This window comes from Plenodomus lingam, assembly GCF_022343315.1.
Source record: "Plenodomus lingam strain CAN1 chromosome Unknown contig_12, whole genome shotgun sequence".
NCBI classification, from domain to species: Eukaryota; Fungi; Ascomycota; class Dothideomycetes; order Pleosporales; family Leptosphaeriaceae; genus Plenodomus; species Plenodomus lingam.
Window position 1 is genome coordinate 804,765 of NW_027093930.1, and position 12,089 is coordinate 816,853.

Genomic DNA, 12,089 nt, shown 5'->3' on the forward strand with positions numbered 1-12,089 from the left:
CGCCGTCAGCACTCACTGCGTCAATCGTCCTCCCAACACCGAAAATGAATGGTCTCAATCTGAAAAATAGAATCCGAGACACTGTACTTGAAACCGATGACCAGACGCCCGCGCCATGTCTGGACTAACTTAGTAGATCTGTTGCAGTCTGCGACTCCGCTCGCAACCAAGCTCATAGATCTCTCCGTCCAGGCCGCGAATCAGCTCGTATGCTTTGCCGATGGAGGCACCAAACTTGTGTGGTTCGCGCTCCCACCGCGCAATCCTCTCGACTTCGGCGGCCCGACGGCGCATTTTTGTTTCGATCTTCTCGCAAAGCTTGCACTTGGTGCCCGTAGGGATGGTTTGCATGATAAGCTTCATGCCACAGGTTTCGCCAATTCGGTATTCCTTGGCACAGTGTTGTCGGAAGTGACCCCACTTCCAATCGCCACAGGCAAAGCGGTGCTGGTCGTAGAAGCACATGTTTCAGGCTGTAAGAGTTGGGAAGTTTTGGTGTCTGGCTGTTTGTTAGTCGTTCCGCTCAATCGCTTGGACAGCACGTTTCCCCAGCATACCTGATGCGGCGCGGTTCTAACACTGGGTATCCACGACTGGGTCAGCGACTGTGGAAACCGGCTCCGTTCGCTCAAGGCCTCTTTCAGTATCGATGGTCACAACGCACAAGATGGTTGGATGACAGGCAACGATATAGTGGTCGTCGATGTCGATGAACGAGGAAGAGCTAGCGCAAGGGGTATCGTGTAAGAGAAGATGAAGATTATATGGATTGACTTGACAATTACTGGAAGCTGAGCTTGTCTTGAGCGTGCTGAGGAATTGTCCTGGCGGCAGCATCACTGCTATTTATCTCTCGAGATGTAGGGATGTTGCCTTTGTCGACGACTGCCTGTCCTTCCCGAATCCGTCCCGCCGTCAGACCACAACCTGTTGCCATGGCTCATCCTTGAGTCGAGGTGGTGACACCCCACCTGGCCGCGTCCAACTACATTGCTACGATCCACAGATGACTTTCATTCTGACGCTAAAGCAATGCGGAGACGGGCTGCAATGGCACCCTAGGCCGTGCCGGCGTTTCCAGGTGCAGAAAGTTATCACATCTGCTAAGGGATCAACGGGTCGTGGCTTTCTGAACCTCGTCGACCTATGTCTGGGCTTGAAAACCCCTCAGATTCCTAGTCGGTGTGTCTCATCTGGCGCCTAGGGTGGTGGTTGTTGAGATTTTCGATCATTGCGGACCTTTGATACGGTATGGAGTTGAGGATATGTGAAGCGAAGTACGATCACGTGCCGCACGTTCAATGCTGAACAACCGTTCGTTTCACGGTATTGCCCCACCTTGGGCGAACCATTGGTCAATGACTGTTCCCATTCCGAACTCTTCAGTGTTTCGCAACGCTCGAGTACACAGACCAAGCCCTCGCACAATCGTCCATCTCTCAGGTCCTTGGCAGGCAATGATCGGTTGTTGCGTGTGCATTGACCGAGGCCAGTGTGGCCTGCTTATCCTTTCTGTTGGTTGGTTGTCCTGCTCTCATTTCAGCTGTCCAACATGCATTGTGTTCATACACTTCCAGGGTCTGTCGGCTCGTATTTCCTCGGCAAGAGACGCTCATCTGCCAGTGACACTAGCTAATCAATTTGTGTAGCATCGCTCAGCTTGACCGATGGGCTTCTGCGCCCTCTCGCCTCCACTCAACGTCGCAGCCATCCCTCTTGGCCGACACCGAAGATGCCGGTCTCTTCTCGTGCAGGTTGGAGGCATCGTCGGCCAGTCACCTTATCTGCTCATGCTGCAAGAACCGGTCTTGGGCACCCCCTCCGGCCCTTCACTCCCGCCGCTTGATTGGAAGGCTAGTCATCAGCGCATGCATATTGCAATCCGCCGTCAGTCCTCTTCCTTCAGCTGATCAGTGGCTCCACTCAACGGTTGGCTTTTCCCGCGCCCGGCCTATCGTTAGCATGCTAGGCCATGCACGCTGACAGGCATGTCTCTTTTAGATGACAAGATGGCGTGAAGTTTATGCGGAACTTAGCCCGCCATTGCGTATCGAGACAATGTCTGGACCCCGGGCAGACACTAGAACCGGCCAAAGTATGCCCCATCGGAGATCCTCTGACGTGGCGAGCGCGGTTTGGTTGATTGCAGAGGAGGCCATATCCCGGCTGGCCTTGAGCCATCAGTCATGGCGTGGACGAAAAGGCGTGGATTAGCTGCCGCCATGGTTCCGCGTCATCCATGTGGAATCCATAGCCTCCCATCTACGGAGAAGGGGTGAGTGAAGGGCAAGAGAATGGGTTGGTTGAACCGTGTTTACCGGTGAGACCGGTGGAATGGAATCAGAGGGGCAGTTTATTTTGTGACTACATGGCCAATGTAATTCCAAGTCGGTGGCAAAGGCGTGCAGCCTTGTTGCCGTCCGTCTTTTTTTTTTTTTTTTTTGCATTGAAAGCAGTCTGCCTTGCCATGAGATGAGATGACAGAAATTGATATTGCCGAGAGCCATTGGTAGGTTATGAGTAGATTGGGCATGCTATGCACTCTGCTGCGGAGTGAGTAGGTGTAGGGAGGGGGGGAGGGCAAAGGAGAGGATTGCAGAAGAAAAAAAGAGGGAGGGAAAAGGAGGGGCGGGTGTTGTTGACGTTGGGTCCGAAAGAGGGCTTCGCGATTGTGCAGCGAGCCAGACGGATGGAGCGGCCATGAAGGTAAACAGCACGAGTGCGGCCCTATCTGCGACCTGGCCTGCCACCCTTGCCCTTGGTTGGTTTGCCACGGAGTGAATCTGACGCTGATTTCCTGCCCTCGTTTCGTCCTGTCACGCCCAATGCATTCATTCAGCCCAGGCCGACGGGGGTTCACAGAGGGAAGCGGATACAAACCATGACCACGGTGACCGTTTTTCCCACCGTGTTGAGGTAGGGTGGTGGATGGGAGAGGTTGTGGGATTTGGACACCCGCCCCCGTCCTCTGCCCCTCCATGGACTGACGTTGGAATTTGCTACACGGCACTCCGCAGCCCAGTGCTCGTCATGTGAGTTCAAAGCGATGCTGGGTAAGGCGCGCAAGGTTTCCATGGCCCGGCGGAGACGTGAGGAGGGGAGGGTAGACTCGCACCCAATTTCGATCCCGGGACGAGCTCGTGCTGTGCCTTTTGTGTGGGGTCGGCGCTGCGGTGGCCGGGGAGGGGAAGAGGAGGGGCGTTTTTTTTTGGTGGGGGGGGGGGGGGGCTGGCGAATGATAGGACGGGGGGGAAGGCTGGTGGTCGAACTTGTGCATGACGGGTCTGCTGTGGTCTTTGTCGGATTGGCTGGGGGTTGAGGGGGGAAGGGGGGATGGTGGATGGCCTTTTTTTGTTTTCCTTCTTTCCTTCTTTCCTTCTTTCCTTCTTTCTTTCTTTGGGTGGGTCAATTCATGTTTGGCTTGGTTCTTGCCTGGGTTGGACTGCTTGCTTGGTTTGTTTGCTTGCTTGTTTCCCCCGCTCCTTCCTTTGTTGTCTTGTTGGTTTCTGTGTACTCTCCTGGGCAGTCGACTGGGCTGGTTTGGAGCTGGTTCGGATGATGAGCCACCATCCAACTTCGCAGAGAACCTCCGACGGGTCTTTGAGGGCGAGGATGGAAGGTGAGGGATTGAGGCGATTGGATTCACTCACTTGATTGAAAACGTTGTTACCCAATCACCGGGTGCAGAATAGAGTTTATAGTCTCAGAGTACCGACTTGGCTACCTCTACCTACCAACCTACCTACCAACCTACCTACCTACAAAGTGCTGGACATGTCCATCAACCACCCATCATAACATCCTCCCACCGCTGCTTTTCCTCCTCCTCCTCCTCCTCCTCCTCCTCCTCATCATCATCAACATAGAAAACCCAAACACTGAACAAACATCAGCCCTCGCAACCCTCCTCAGCGACTTGTTAGCCCGGTGTGGGCCCCCTCCCCTTCCTAGATAGCTGCCATCAGCACGTGCACCTGCCTACAATAGATCAATGGATGGGATGGCCAGCCCACCTGCTCGAGCGAAGAATGCCGCACCCATGCAACTATCCTCTAGCCGCATATGCACAAAGAGAGGGATCCGGGGGGTTCCAGTCAAGCTCAAAGAGAGGCAGCGTCAAGACTGCTCTTCTTCCGCACGGCTTCTATGGCGTGGACTGGGCACTGCAGACATCGGATGAAGGTGTGTGTGTGTGTGTGTGTGTGTGTGTGTGTGGCTTACTTAAGCCAGTTTGGTTAGCATGGAGCGCGGCAAAGCGCTTGCATGGGAGACCCCAACGCGTTAAAAAGCTGTCTTCTGCAGCCCTATGACGCAGAGAGAGGGGTACAATGGCGTCTTCTTCTGCCCTTTTGGTAGAGCAGAGTCCTTGCTCCGAGGTTGCTGATACTGGCTGCTATCTAATCGAAGTAGTCATCAGTGACTACAATGACTACTCTGATTATACACATCATCACCATGACTGTGTATGACCATGGTTATGATGGTTATGACTACGACCATGACTACGACCATGACTACGACCATGACTACGACCATGACTACGACCATGACCATGACTAGTCTGCATCCTCATGCAAATCGTCCGGTCCATCTCATCAACAACCCACCACGTGAAGCTGCAAGATCTCACAACCTACGCTTCCCATTGGCAATCTTCTTCCTCGATACACTCCCTTCTCCCTCCAACGTAGCATCATCCTCATCATCCCCCTCGGCCCCATCGGTCCCATCTCAGGATATCCCTCCCATACTTCCAAACTCTGGCTGGCTTCGGAACCCGCGACCTTGTCTTATGCGGCAATTGCTTGCGAGAAGCCCCCCGGCCCCCTCCTCAAAGGAAACTAAACCCAAAAAAAAAGACCTTCGGGCTCTCTAGGTAACGATCCAGCAACGATGATTCCTGGAACCAGAGGGTGTCGCAAGCCCGCACCAACCAGCGGGTATACCGCAGGCGGAGGGATAGGTAGCAGATGAGCGGTGACGGTCAGCTCTTTGTCGAGTGTAAGAAGGACCGATAGAGGAGGATGCGTGGCAGGCATTTAGCATTGGATTCATGGGAGTGGGGTAGGGTGAGAAGTAAGTAGGTCAGCATGATGAGAGCATCAAGAATAGCCAGTCCTCGAATATTGAAATCATGGCTAGCATTAAGTAGTATGCTATGCTGGGTTGTGGTTGCGGCACATTTGTGAAGAGGAAACAGAGAGAGAGAGAGAGAGAGAGAGAAAGTACAGCACGTGATACCTAGGTAGGTACCTAACCGAAGCAAACAAACCTTACCAAGTACACGCACTGAAACCCCCACCACACCCCCCCTCACAAAACTCGGGAATTGCAGGCAACAAATGGAAGCGTTGGAGAAATTCCCAGCTACCTACCCTACACCTACCTCCCACTCTCTTTCCAACCTTGGGCCTTGGGAGATTGAAAAACAGTCCGCCGTACAATACCCGAGGCCAAGGGTTGCAGCAGCCTGCGTCGTTGAGCGAGCCTGTCTAATGACCACACGGTACTGCGGTTCGGTAAGCGAGTTTGGGGGCGATCCCAGTCCGATCACCGGCCAGGCGCAGGAAAGTGAGCCAAGTGGGTCTGCAACATCAAGACATCTATCCCAGTATGCCCGAAGACAGAAACATTCGACGAGAGAGAGACGCGGCTAGATGGAAAGGAAGGTGTGTCTGGACGCAAGCTGCGAGGATGACTTGCTACAGCGTTACAGCGTAGGTTGAAACAGAGGCGGTCGTGCGTTTACCCGGTAGCTACTCGTACGTTTCTGTGCAACGCCTCTCTAGGTACCCCCCGTGATACCAGACATCGTGCAAGGTCAGGTGACATGGTGATGAACACTACCACAACTTGTTCCATATATGTACCCATACGTGTCGGTACCTAGAACCCGAATCACCGCACAATCTTAACATGGCAGAGCACGCTGGCTATGCAATACAATATCCTACCTGACCCTCCCTGCCCGCCATCCTCAGACTGAAATGTCTTACCGGTACTACCGTAAGGTATGGTATACTTCACGACTCATCAACGATGTCAGCACATCTCCATGACCTTCACCCCGACTTCGGCTTCCTATATATCTCCAACCAAAAATTGGAGGAGATGGAGCGTTGGGGGCATGGGGTTGGTGTGTGGGGAATGCGGAGGGGAGTTGGTGGCGTGGGTGTTGGGGAATAAGAGGTTAGAGGTGTGATTGTGATTGTGATATCCAATGCTGTCTGACTTTTACTCGGGTAGTTTATATAGTATTCCATACCACACACTACACCACCCAACCCAACCCAACCCTCCACAAACCCCCAAACAACCACAACAACTTACCCCCCCAAACCCCCCCCCCCCCCCTACCCACCCGTTCCCCACATCCCATCCCGCATTCCCATATACAACAATCCCCGAGCTGCAATGCACATCTCCAACATCAAACCCCAACACACATCCCCCAAGTCCAACAAACAACCCCGATCCCAACTTCAACCCCAAGTCCCCCATCTCCACAGCACCATTCCAGATCGAGAGATCCATTTCACTCGTACCCCTCTTAAACACTCTGCACAGTCTACACAACCGCGCTCCTATGTGAACAGAAACCTTTCTACACGGCTGCTACTGTGCTTGCCTTTCTGCATGTAATGTATTTCAGTGTGTGAGGGAGGTGTCGATGGGATTCCGCTACGGTAGGCCGACTGGATGACAGGATAGCGTGAACGACAAGATAGCAGCACAAGGTAGAAGTGCATGTACAAGTAATGGCCATGTACATATGTAATCCAAGTCCAACATATCCTCAACACAACCACAGACACGCGCATAATGGTGATTGTAGGTGTGAGTTTGACAGACATGTTGGCATGTATACACCCTATCCTACCGTATCCTATCCCACCCTACCCAACCCTACCCCCACGATTCTCGCAATAGATGCAGATTTTGTATCCAATATTATATATCCCACATACAAAAAAAAAGAATAAAAACACACACCTGCCCCGTCTTCCTCTCCCCCGTCCTTTCCCCATCCACCCAACACAAATCCCAACCTACAGTATATCAACCATATACCTCGCACAAAAACCACACTCCCTTTCCCAAACTAAACTGTATTCCACAACCGAGCATCCACATATACGGGGAAACAGGCAGTCCACACAACCCAGTCCGCCCCTCCACCTGGCCCCCCTCCCAAAAAACTCAAAGATCCTAAAATTCAATTCTTCATATTCACCTATCCAAATGCCAAACGAATACCTGAAACACTGGCCCCTCCGTCCTCCTCTCCTTTCTCCAATCGGGAACAGCAAAACGTGACGGCCACAGCAACGGTGACAGTGACAGTGACAACAGGGCCAAAAACTGCAAACGAACACCCACAACGAAAAACGTCAAAAACCCAGCACCTCTTGTCCTTGATGCCATCATACCCAACAACAACCAGCAATCGCAACCCCACCTCCAACAACACCAACTCCTCACCACGAAACAGCTAGATAACAAGGAGACAACACCACCAACACCACCAACAACAACCCAAAACCCCAAAACCTTTGACTCGACTCCCCAACACCGCTATCTCTACGACTCACTTCGTCGTACAACCGACCCAGTGCGCCGCACAAGCACAAACTCTTTGGTGAGTAATGAACTTCTTTCTTTTCCTTCTTTCGCCCATGGAAAACTCTCTGTATTCCTTCCTCTCCTTCTCTTCTTCACCCTTTTTTGCTCTTCATCTTTTGATCTCGCGCACACAGCATTGGCAAGGACACGGACCGGCGTGAAGGAGCCCCATCTATCCTCGGCAGCGGCACCCCAGAAGAAATAACCAGACCCGAGAGTTCTGACTACAACGAAAGACAAGAGCAGAGCGAGGTAAAGTGCGCCTTTGCTCGCCATGGACAACATGACGAAGGAGGTGACTCCAACTGGCAGCACGCCGCCACCGACGCCGCGCCAGTCGACGGCCAGAGCATGGCCAGAGCAGCTCAGCACGCGCGCTGCGACACCAGCTCCACGCACCAGTGCAGGCTCCGCATTCGCCACACCAGACAGCACAGGCCGCATGCCCCTTTCCTCATCTGCCAACAATATCGGGGCAAACGGCTTGCCAAACACTCCGTTTGGATCCGGCACCCCGTGCACCCCGTCCACCCCGTCCAGCAGTCCAAGAGTGGCGTGCACGGACAACGGTAGCCTCTTCAACTCCTCTGGAGTACCCACTGGAAAGTGTACAGAGTGTGATAAACGCAACTCAAGTATCATGCGACAATGTCCTGGTTGTGCCTTCAAACTTTGCACGCCGTGCTTTGATAAGAGGCCCAAGGACGGGTTAGAGAGAAAAATACGGCATGGGTTTGCGATGAGCGAGTCTGCTAGTCCAGCAACACCGAGAGCAGCGAGAAGGAAGCCGAGAGATAGTTTTGGCAGTAGTGAGACGCAAATGGGTGACTTGGGCGAAGCGGGTGCGAGTGGTGAAGGCAAGACCAAGGTAAAGGCACGGTCGAAGCTGGAACCTACGCCTAGGAAGCGGGCGGTGAAGAAGCTGAAGACGGCAAAGTTTGTGGAGAGTGAGGATGATGATACATCTTCAGAGGAGTACGATCCAGAGGACGCCCCACTTTCGCCTTCTAAGCGTCCACGTTGCACTCTCACCATGGCAGACCTGCCTTGTGAGCTTCCGCTGCAAGAGCCTTCGGCAAGAAAGCGCCTCATAGCATCGAGTAGCGCGGCTTACCAGACACCTCCTTCTCCTTCCCCAAACCTCGCTACCAATCCTCTGGTTTCAACTGGGGTCCCACGCAGCAATATGAGTATAGATGACTTGATGCGCACCTATGGGGTCAACACCGTCGAAAACCCATATCAAGAACACCTGCTCAGCCGCCACGTACCTGTGGTCTCGAACCCTGAGATCAGGATTCCAGACAAGGTGGCGCGCAACTTCGCGAATCTTCCTACGGCTGCACAGATCCAGCAAAATATCCAAGAGAAGACGTTGAAGAAATTGCAGGAGAAGAGAATCAGGAATGTATCGGCGGCCGTACAGGAGAGTGGCGTTGCACATCAACAAAATCGACGTGTAAGTTAATCAACGCCAGAAAGTGAGGCTCAAAACTAAATCAAAAACAGCAGGCAGCGCCACCAGGTATCAAAGCCTGCACCGTCCGTGAGTTTGTCAAGATGGAGGCTGTCAAGTACCGAGACGACGTCACCATGGATGAGGACGAGAATAAAGCGTTGGCTGGACACCTCGACGCCGAGGCGCTCTCTTGGGGCACCAGGACTTGGCGTGGCCTTTCTGACCAGCGAAAGAATGATTTGCGCCCGGGCTTGAACCTACGTCTTGATCTGCTTGATGAGCCTCCTGTCTCCAAGTCGAGGCTCGCAGGATTACTCAAGGAGGAAGCAGAGAAAAAGTTACGGCGGATGCAAGAGGATCGTGCCTCTTAGGACAGAATCTGAATATTGCTTGGAGGAAGTCGATTGTCCAAATCGGGAGTTGGACCGATCTATATGGGGCTTTTTTCGGCTTGAACAGTGTGTGTCTGTAGCACGAGATCAACAGGAACGCCCTGACAGATGTGACTCTGATCCCGTGTACCTATCTATTTCAGTTCGATGTCTCGGTTGCATGCCCAGTTGGATCGGAGTTTGGGAGGGTTGACTGGTTTTACTTTGTTGACTACCTTTTGGTATGGCCGACTGATGTCCAGGGACAAGGGGGGTTAGTGAGTGCACACAGTAGTACCAGAGGTAATACAGAGATGGTTTTCAAGGCGAATGTGACAGACACACCTCGGATGACCAGAGCCCAAATGTTCCTGCGGTTTGACTGTAAAATGAGAAGAGACAGAGTGTAAGACAGAATACGACAAGGAAGAGAGTGTGACATGGGCTGACAAGATGAAATTATGATACTATGTAGCCGCCCATAGGCTCATGATGAACACTAGTACACAAGGAAATGCGTACGCGAAAACCGAGTCCGAGAAGGGAAAGTAAGAGATTATGGGTATCCAAAAGAGGCATGCAGCCAATGCAGGGTAAATCAAGCAATAAAGCGATGGAATAAGCCTTGCCGAAGCAGTGTAGAGGGCGCGTGTAACAGTCGTGGAGACAGACAGGATAGGGCAAGTGAGCATGGCTATCGTTGGCCGAATTGGATGGTGAGCTTGCCCTTTGCTGGCTTGATTTGTTCCAGTTCGTCTTCGCCTTGGTTGCCCACGACGCTCTCGAGCCATGCCGTCTCGTCGTGGTGGGCATTGGCATCCGATGAGGAAGCTGGTCGCGACTTGCGTACTGACTTGAAGCGTTCGTTGAAGAGGTGGGCGTACTCGTCGTGCTTGGTAGGTTGCTCCGTCACTTCGGGGAGAGCGTTGGGTTGGGCGACAGGGATCAGTTGCCTGGCGCAAGGGATGAGCGTCATGTCCACATGTAGAGTAGATGGGAGTTGGTTTGGGTAGTAGTAGTAGGAGGAGGAGGAGGAGTAGGAGGAGTAGCCATCGAAGGCATGACAGGGAAGGAGGCATCCACCCGAAGCAGGGCAGGCACAATGGCAAAAAGTTAGCAAGTTAGAAAGGCACTTACTCAGACGTCTCAGCGCAGATGCGCTCCAGAGTTTCTCGCTGACGACGCAGCTCTTCTGGATCGGGCTGGGGCACATTGTGGCCGCCGTTGGTAGTGCCGTAGTTGGGTTGGTACGCATCTCCCAGCAGATGCGAACTGTCTGACTGCTGCAAGGGAGCGTCAGTCAGTTATACAAAGAGCCTGTCAAGCAAAACGGCCGACCGGGGAGAGAGGGAAGCTTACCTCTGACTCGGAAGGCCGCCGCCCTCCCAGGCAGGATGAGCAGATGCCCATAGGAATGAATGTACAGGCAGAGAGGCTGGTAACGGGGAGGTCCGAGGCTGGGGATGACGCAACAGCTCAACAGCAGTAGCAGTAGCAGTAGCAGCAGCCGTAGCAGCAGCAGCAGCAGCAGCAGTTAACAGGCGTTGGTGACTATAATTGTGGTTGGTGTGGGTCGGCGACGTGTGTAGGTATGAATGTTATGTTTTGAAGGTACGCGCGACGACTCTCCCTCCTCGGCATGCTTTGGTAGCGCCCGCCACTTCGATGGGAGACGGGAAGGAGGTTGGCTGGCTTGGGCACGGGCTCTTCTCCATCCATCTCTCTCTCTCTCTCTCTCTCTCTCTCTCTCTCGCTTCCAACCTTCCCCCTTCCTGGTCCCTGGTTGTTGGCGGCGCGAAAAGCTCCGTGGCTTGGCGTCTCGTCACGTGCCTTCTCGTCCCGTCCCTGCCTCCGTTGCTCCCGCTATGCACTTTGCCTGCCACACACCTTACCTATCTATTCTACACTGTACAGTACACGCTCTTTTCATTCGACTACCACCCACACAGGTCCCTGCTCAGCTGTCGTCACTTGACTCTCTCAAATCATCAGCATTGGGGGGGGGGGGGGCGCATTCCCGTCCCCACGTCGCTGATCTCATCTGCTCTTCTTGATCATGGTCACTAACCTCTTCTTTTTTCTGTACCGTAGGCCAGCCAGTCGATATCAGGAAACACTTCGATTGAGCGCTGATGCTTCGTTACTTCCGTATTCTCCTTCCATCTACTTTCTGAATCCGTTTCTCCTCACCTACCTGGGCCGTGACTGATCTTTGTCCAATCTTCCAGCCCTCCGTTTCAATGTGCCATCCAATCTACCTTGTATCTCACAAAATGCCCCCCATGCTTTCGCCATCTACCGCCTGCGCGTTCTCACCTGAAACACAACATATCCCTTAGCCCCCCGTCTGGTTATGGGTCGTGGCAAAGGTGGGAGCAAAATGCGACAGCCCCCGCGCAATAAGACCCCAGCCAGGCTCCCTTTCATTCCAACCCGCTTCAACGGGCAAGGTCACTGCCAAGCTTCCGGGAGCCAGTCCCTCTGGCGCAGTAGACCATGTTCGCTACCGCGACATCTAGCATTCTCAAGTCGCGTTGTACGCAAGGTCATCATTGCCGTCACGCCTCACGCGAAACTGATCGAGCTGGTCAATCTACTCCGAATCAGTGCACCATGGCCTTCTGCAAGGCACATTC

The 12,089-nt window shown here is 53.3% G+C and overlaps 5 protein-coding genes across 5 annotated transcripts; 2 read left to right on the forward strand and 3 right to left on the reverse strand.

The window, feature by feature from the left end:
- Nucleotides 1-129: 129 nt before the first annotated feature.
- Nucleotides 130-465, reverse strand: IAQ61_001499 (uncharacterized protein; the record flags this gene model as incomplete). Its single annotated transcript, XM_003839759.1, has 1 exon — nucleotides 130-465. One exon carries the CDS (start codon nucleotides 463-465, stop codon nucleotides 130-132), a length of 336 nt encoding a protein of 111 aa, XP_003839807.1.
- A 210-nt stretch (nucleotides 466-675) lies between these two features.
- IAQ61_001500 (uncharacterized protein) lies at nucleotides 676-3,254 on the forward strand (the record flags this gene model as incomplete). The annotated part of the gene is made up of 3 exons (XM_066095129.1): nucleotides 676-736; nucleotides 792-1,182; nucleotides 1,650-3,254. 3 exons carry the CDS (start codon nucleotides 676-678, stop codon nucleotides 1,981-1,983), a joined length of 786 nt encoding a protein of 261 aa, XP_065954977.1. The 3' UTR covers nucleotides 1,984-3,254.
- Nucleotides 3,255-4,028: 774 nt separating this feature from the next.
- On the forward strand, nucleotides 4,029-4,310 carry IAQ61_001501 (uncharacterized protein; the record flags this gene model as incomplete). The annotated part of the gene is made up of 2 exons (XM_003839762.2): nucleotides 4,029-4,182; nucleotides 4,231-4,310. 2 exons carry the CDS (start codon nucleotides 4,029-4,031, stop codon nucleotides 4,308-4,310), a joined length of 234 nt encoding a protein of 77 aa, XP_003839810.2.
- Nucleotides 4,311-7,581: 3,271 nt separating this feature from the next.
- Nucleotides 7,582-8,658, reverse strand: IAQ61_001502 (uncharacterized protein; the record flags this gene model as incomplete). The annotated part of the gene is made up of 1 exon (XM_066095130.1): nucleotides 7,582-8,658. The coding sequence occupies one exon, from the start codon at nucleotides 8,656-8,658 to the stop codon at nucleotides 7,582-7,584; it is 1,077 nt and encodes a 358-aa protein (XP_065954978.1).
- A 1,489-nt stretch (nucleotides 8,659-10,147) lies between these two features.
- On the reverse strand, nucleotides 10,148-10,863 carry IAQ61_001503 (uncharacterized protein; the record flags this gene model as incomplete). The annotated part of the gene is made up of 3 exons (XM_066095131.1): nucleotides 10,148-10,406; nucleotides 10,591-10,736; nucleotides 10,813-10,863. The coding sequence occupies 3 exons, from the start codon at nucleotides 10,861-10,863 to the stop codon at nucleotides 10,148-10,150; spliced, it is 456 nt and encodes a 151-aa protein (XP_065954979.1).
- Between the last annotated feature and the right edge of the window lie 1,226 nt (nucleotides 10,864-12,089).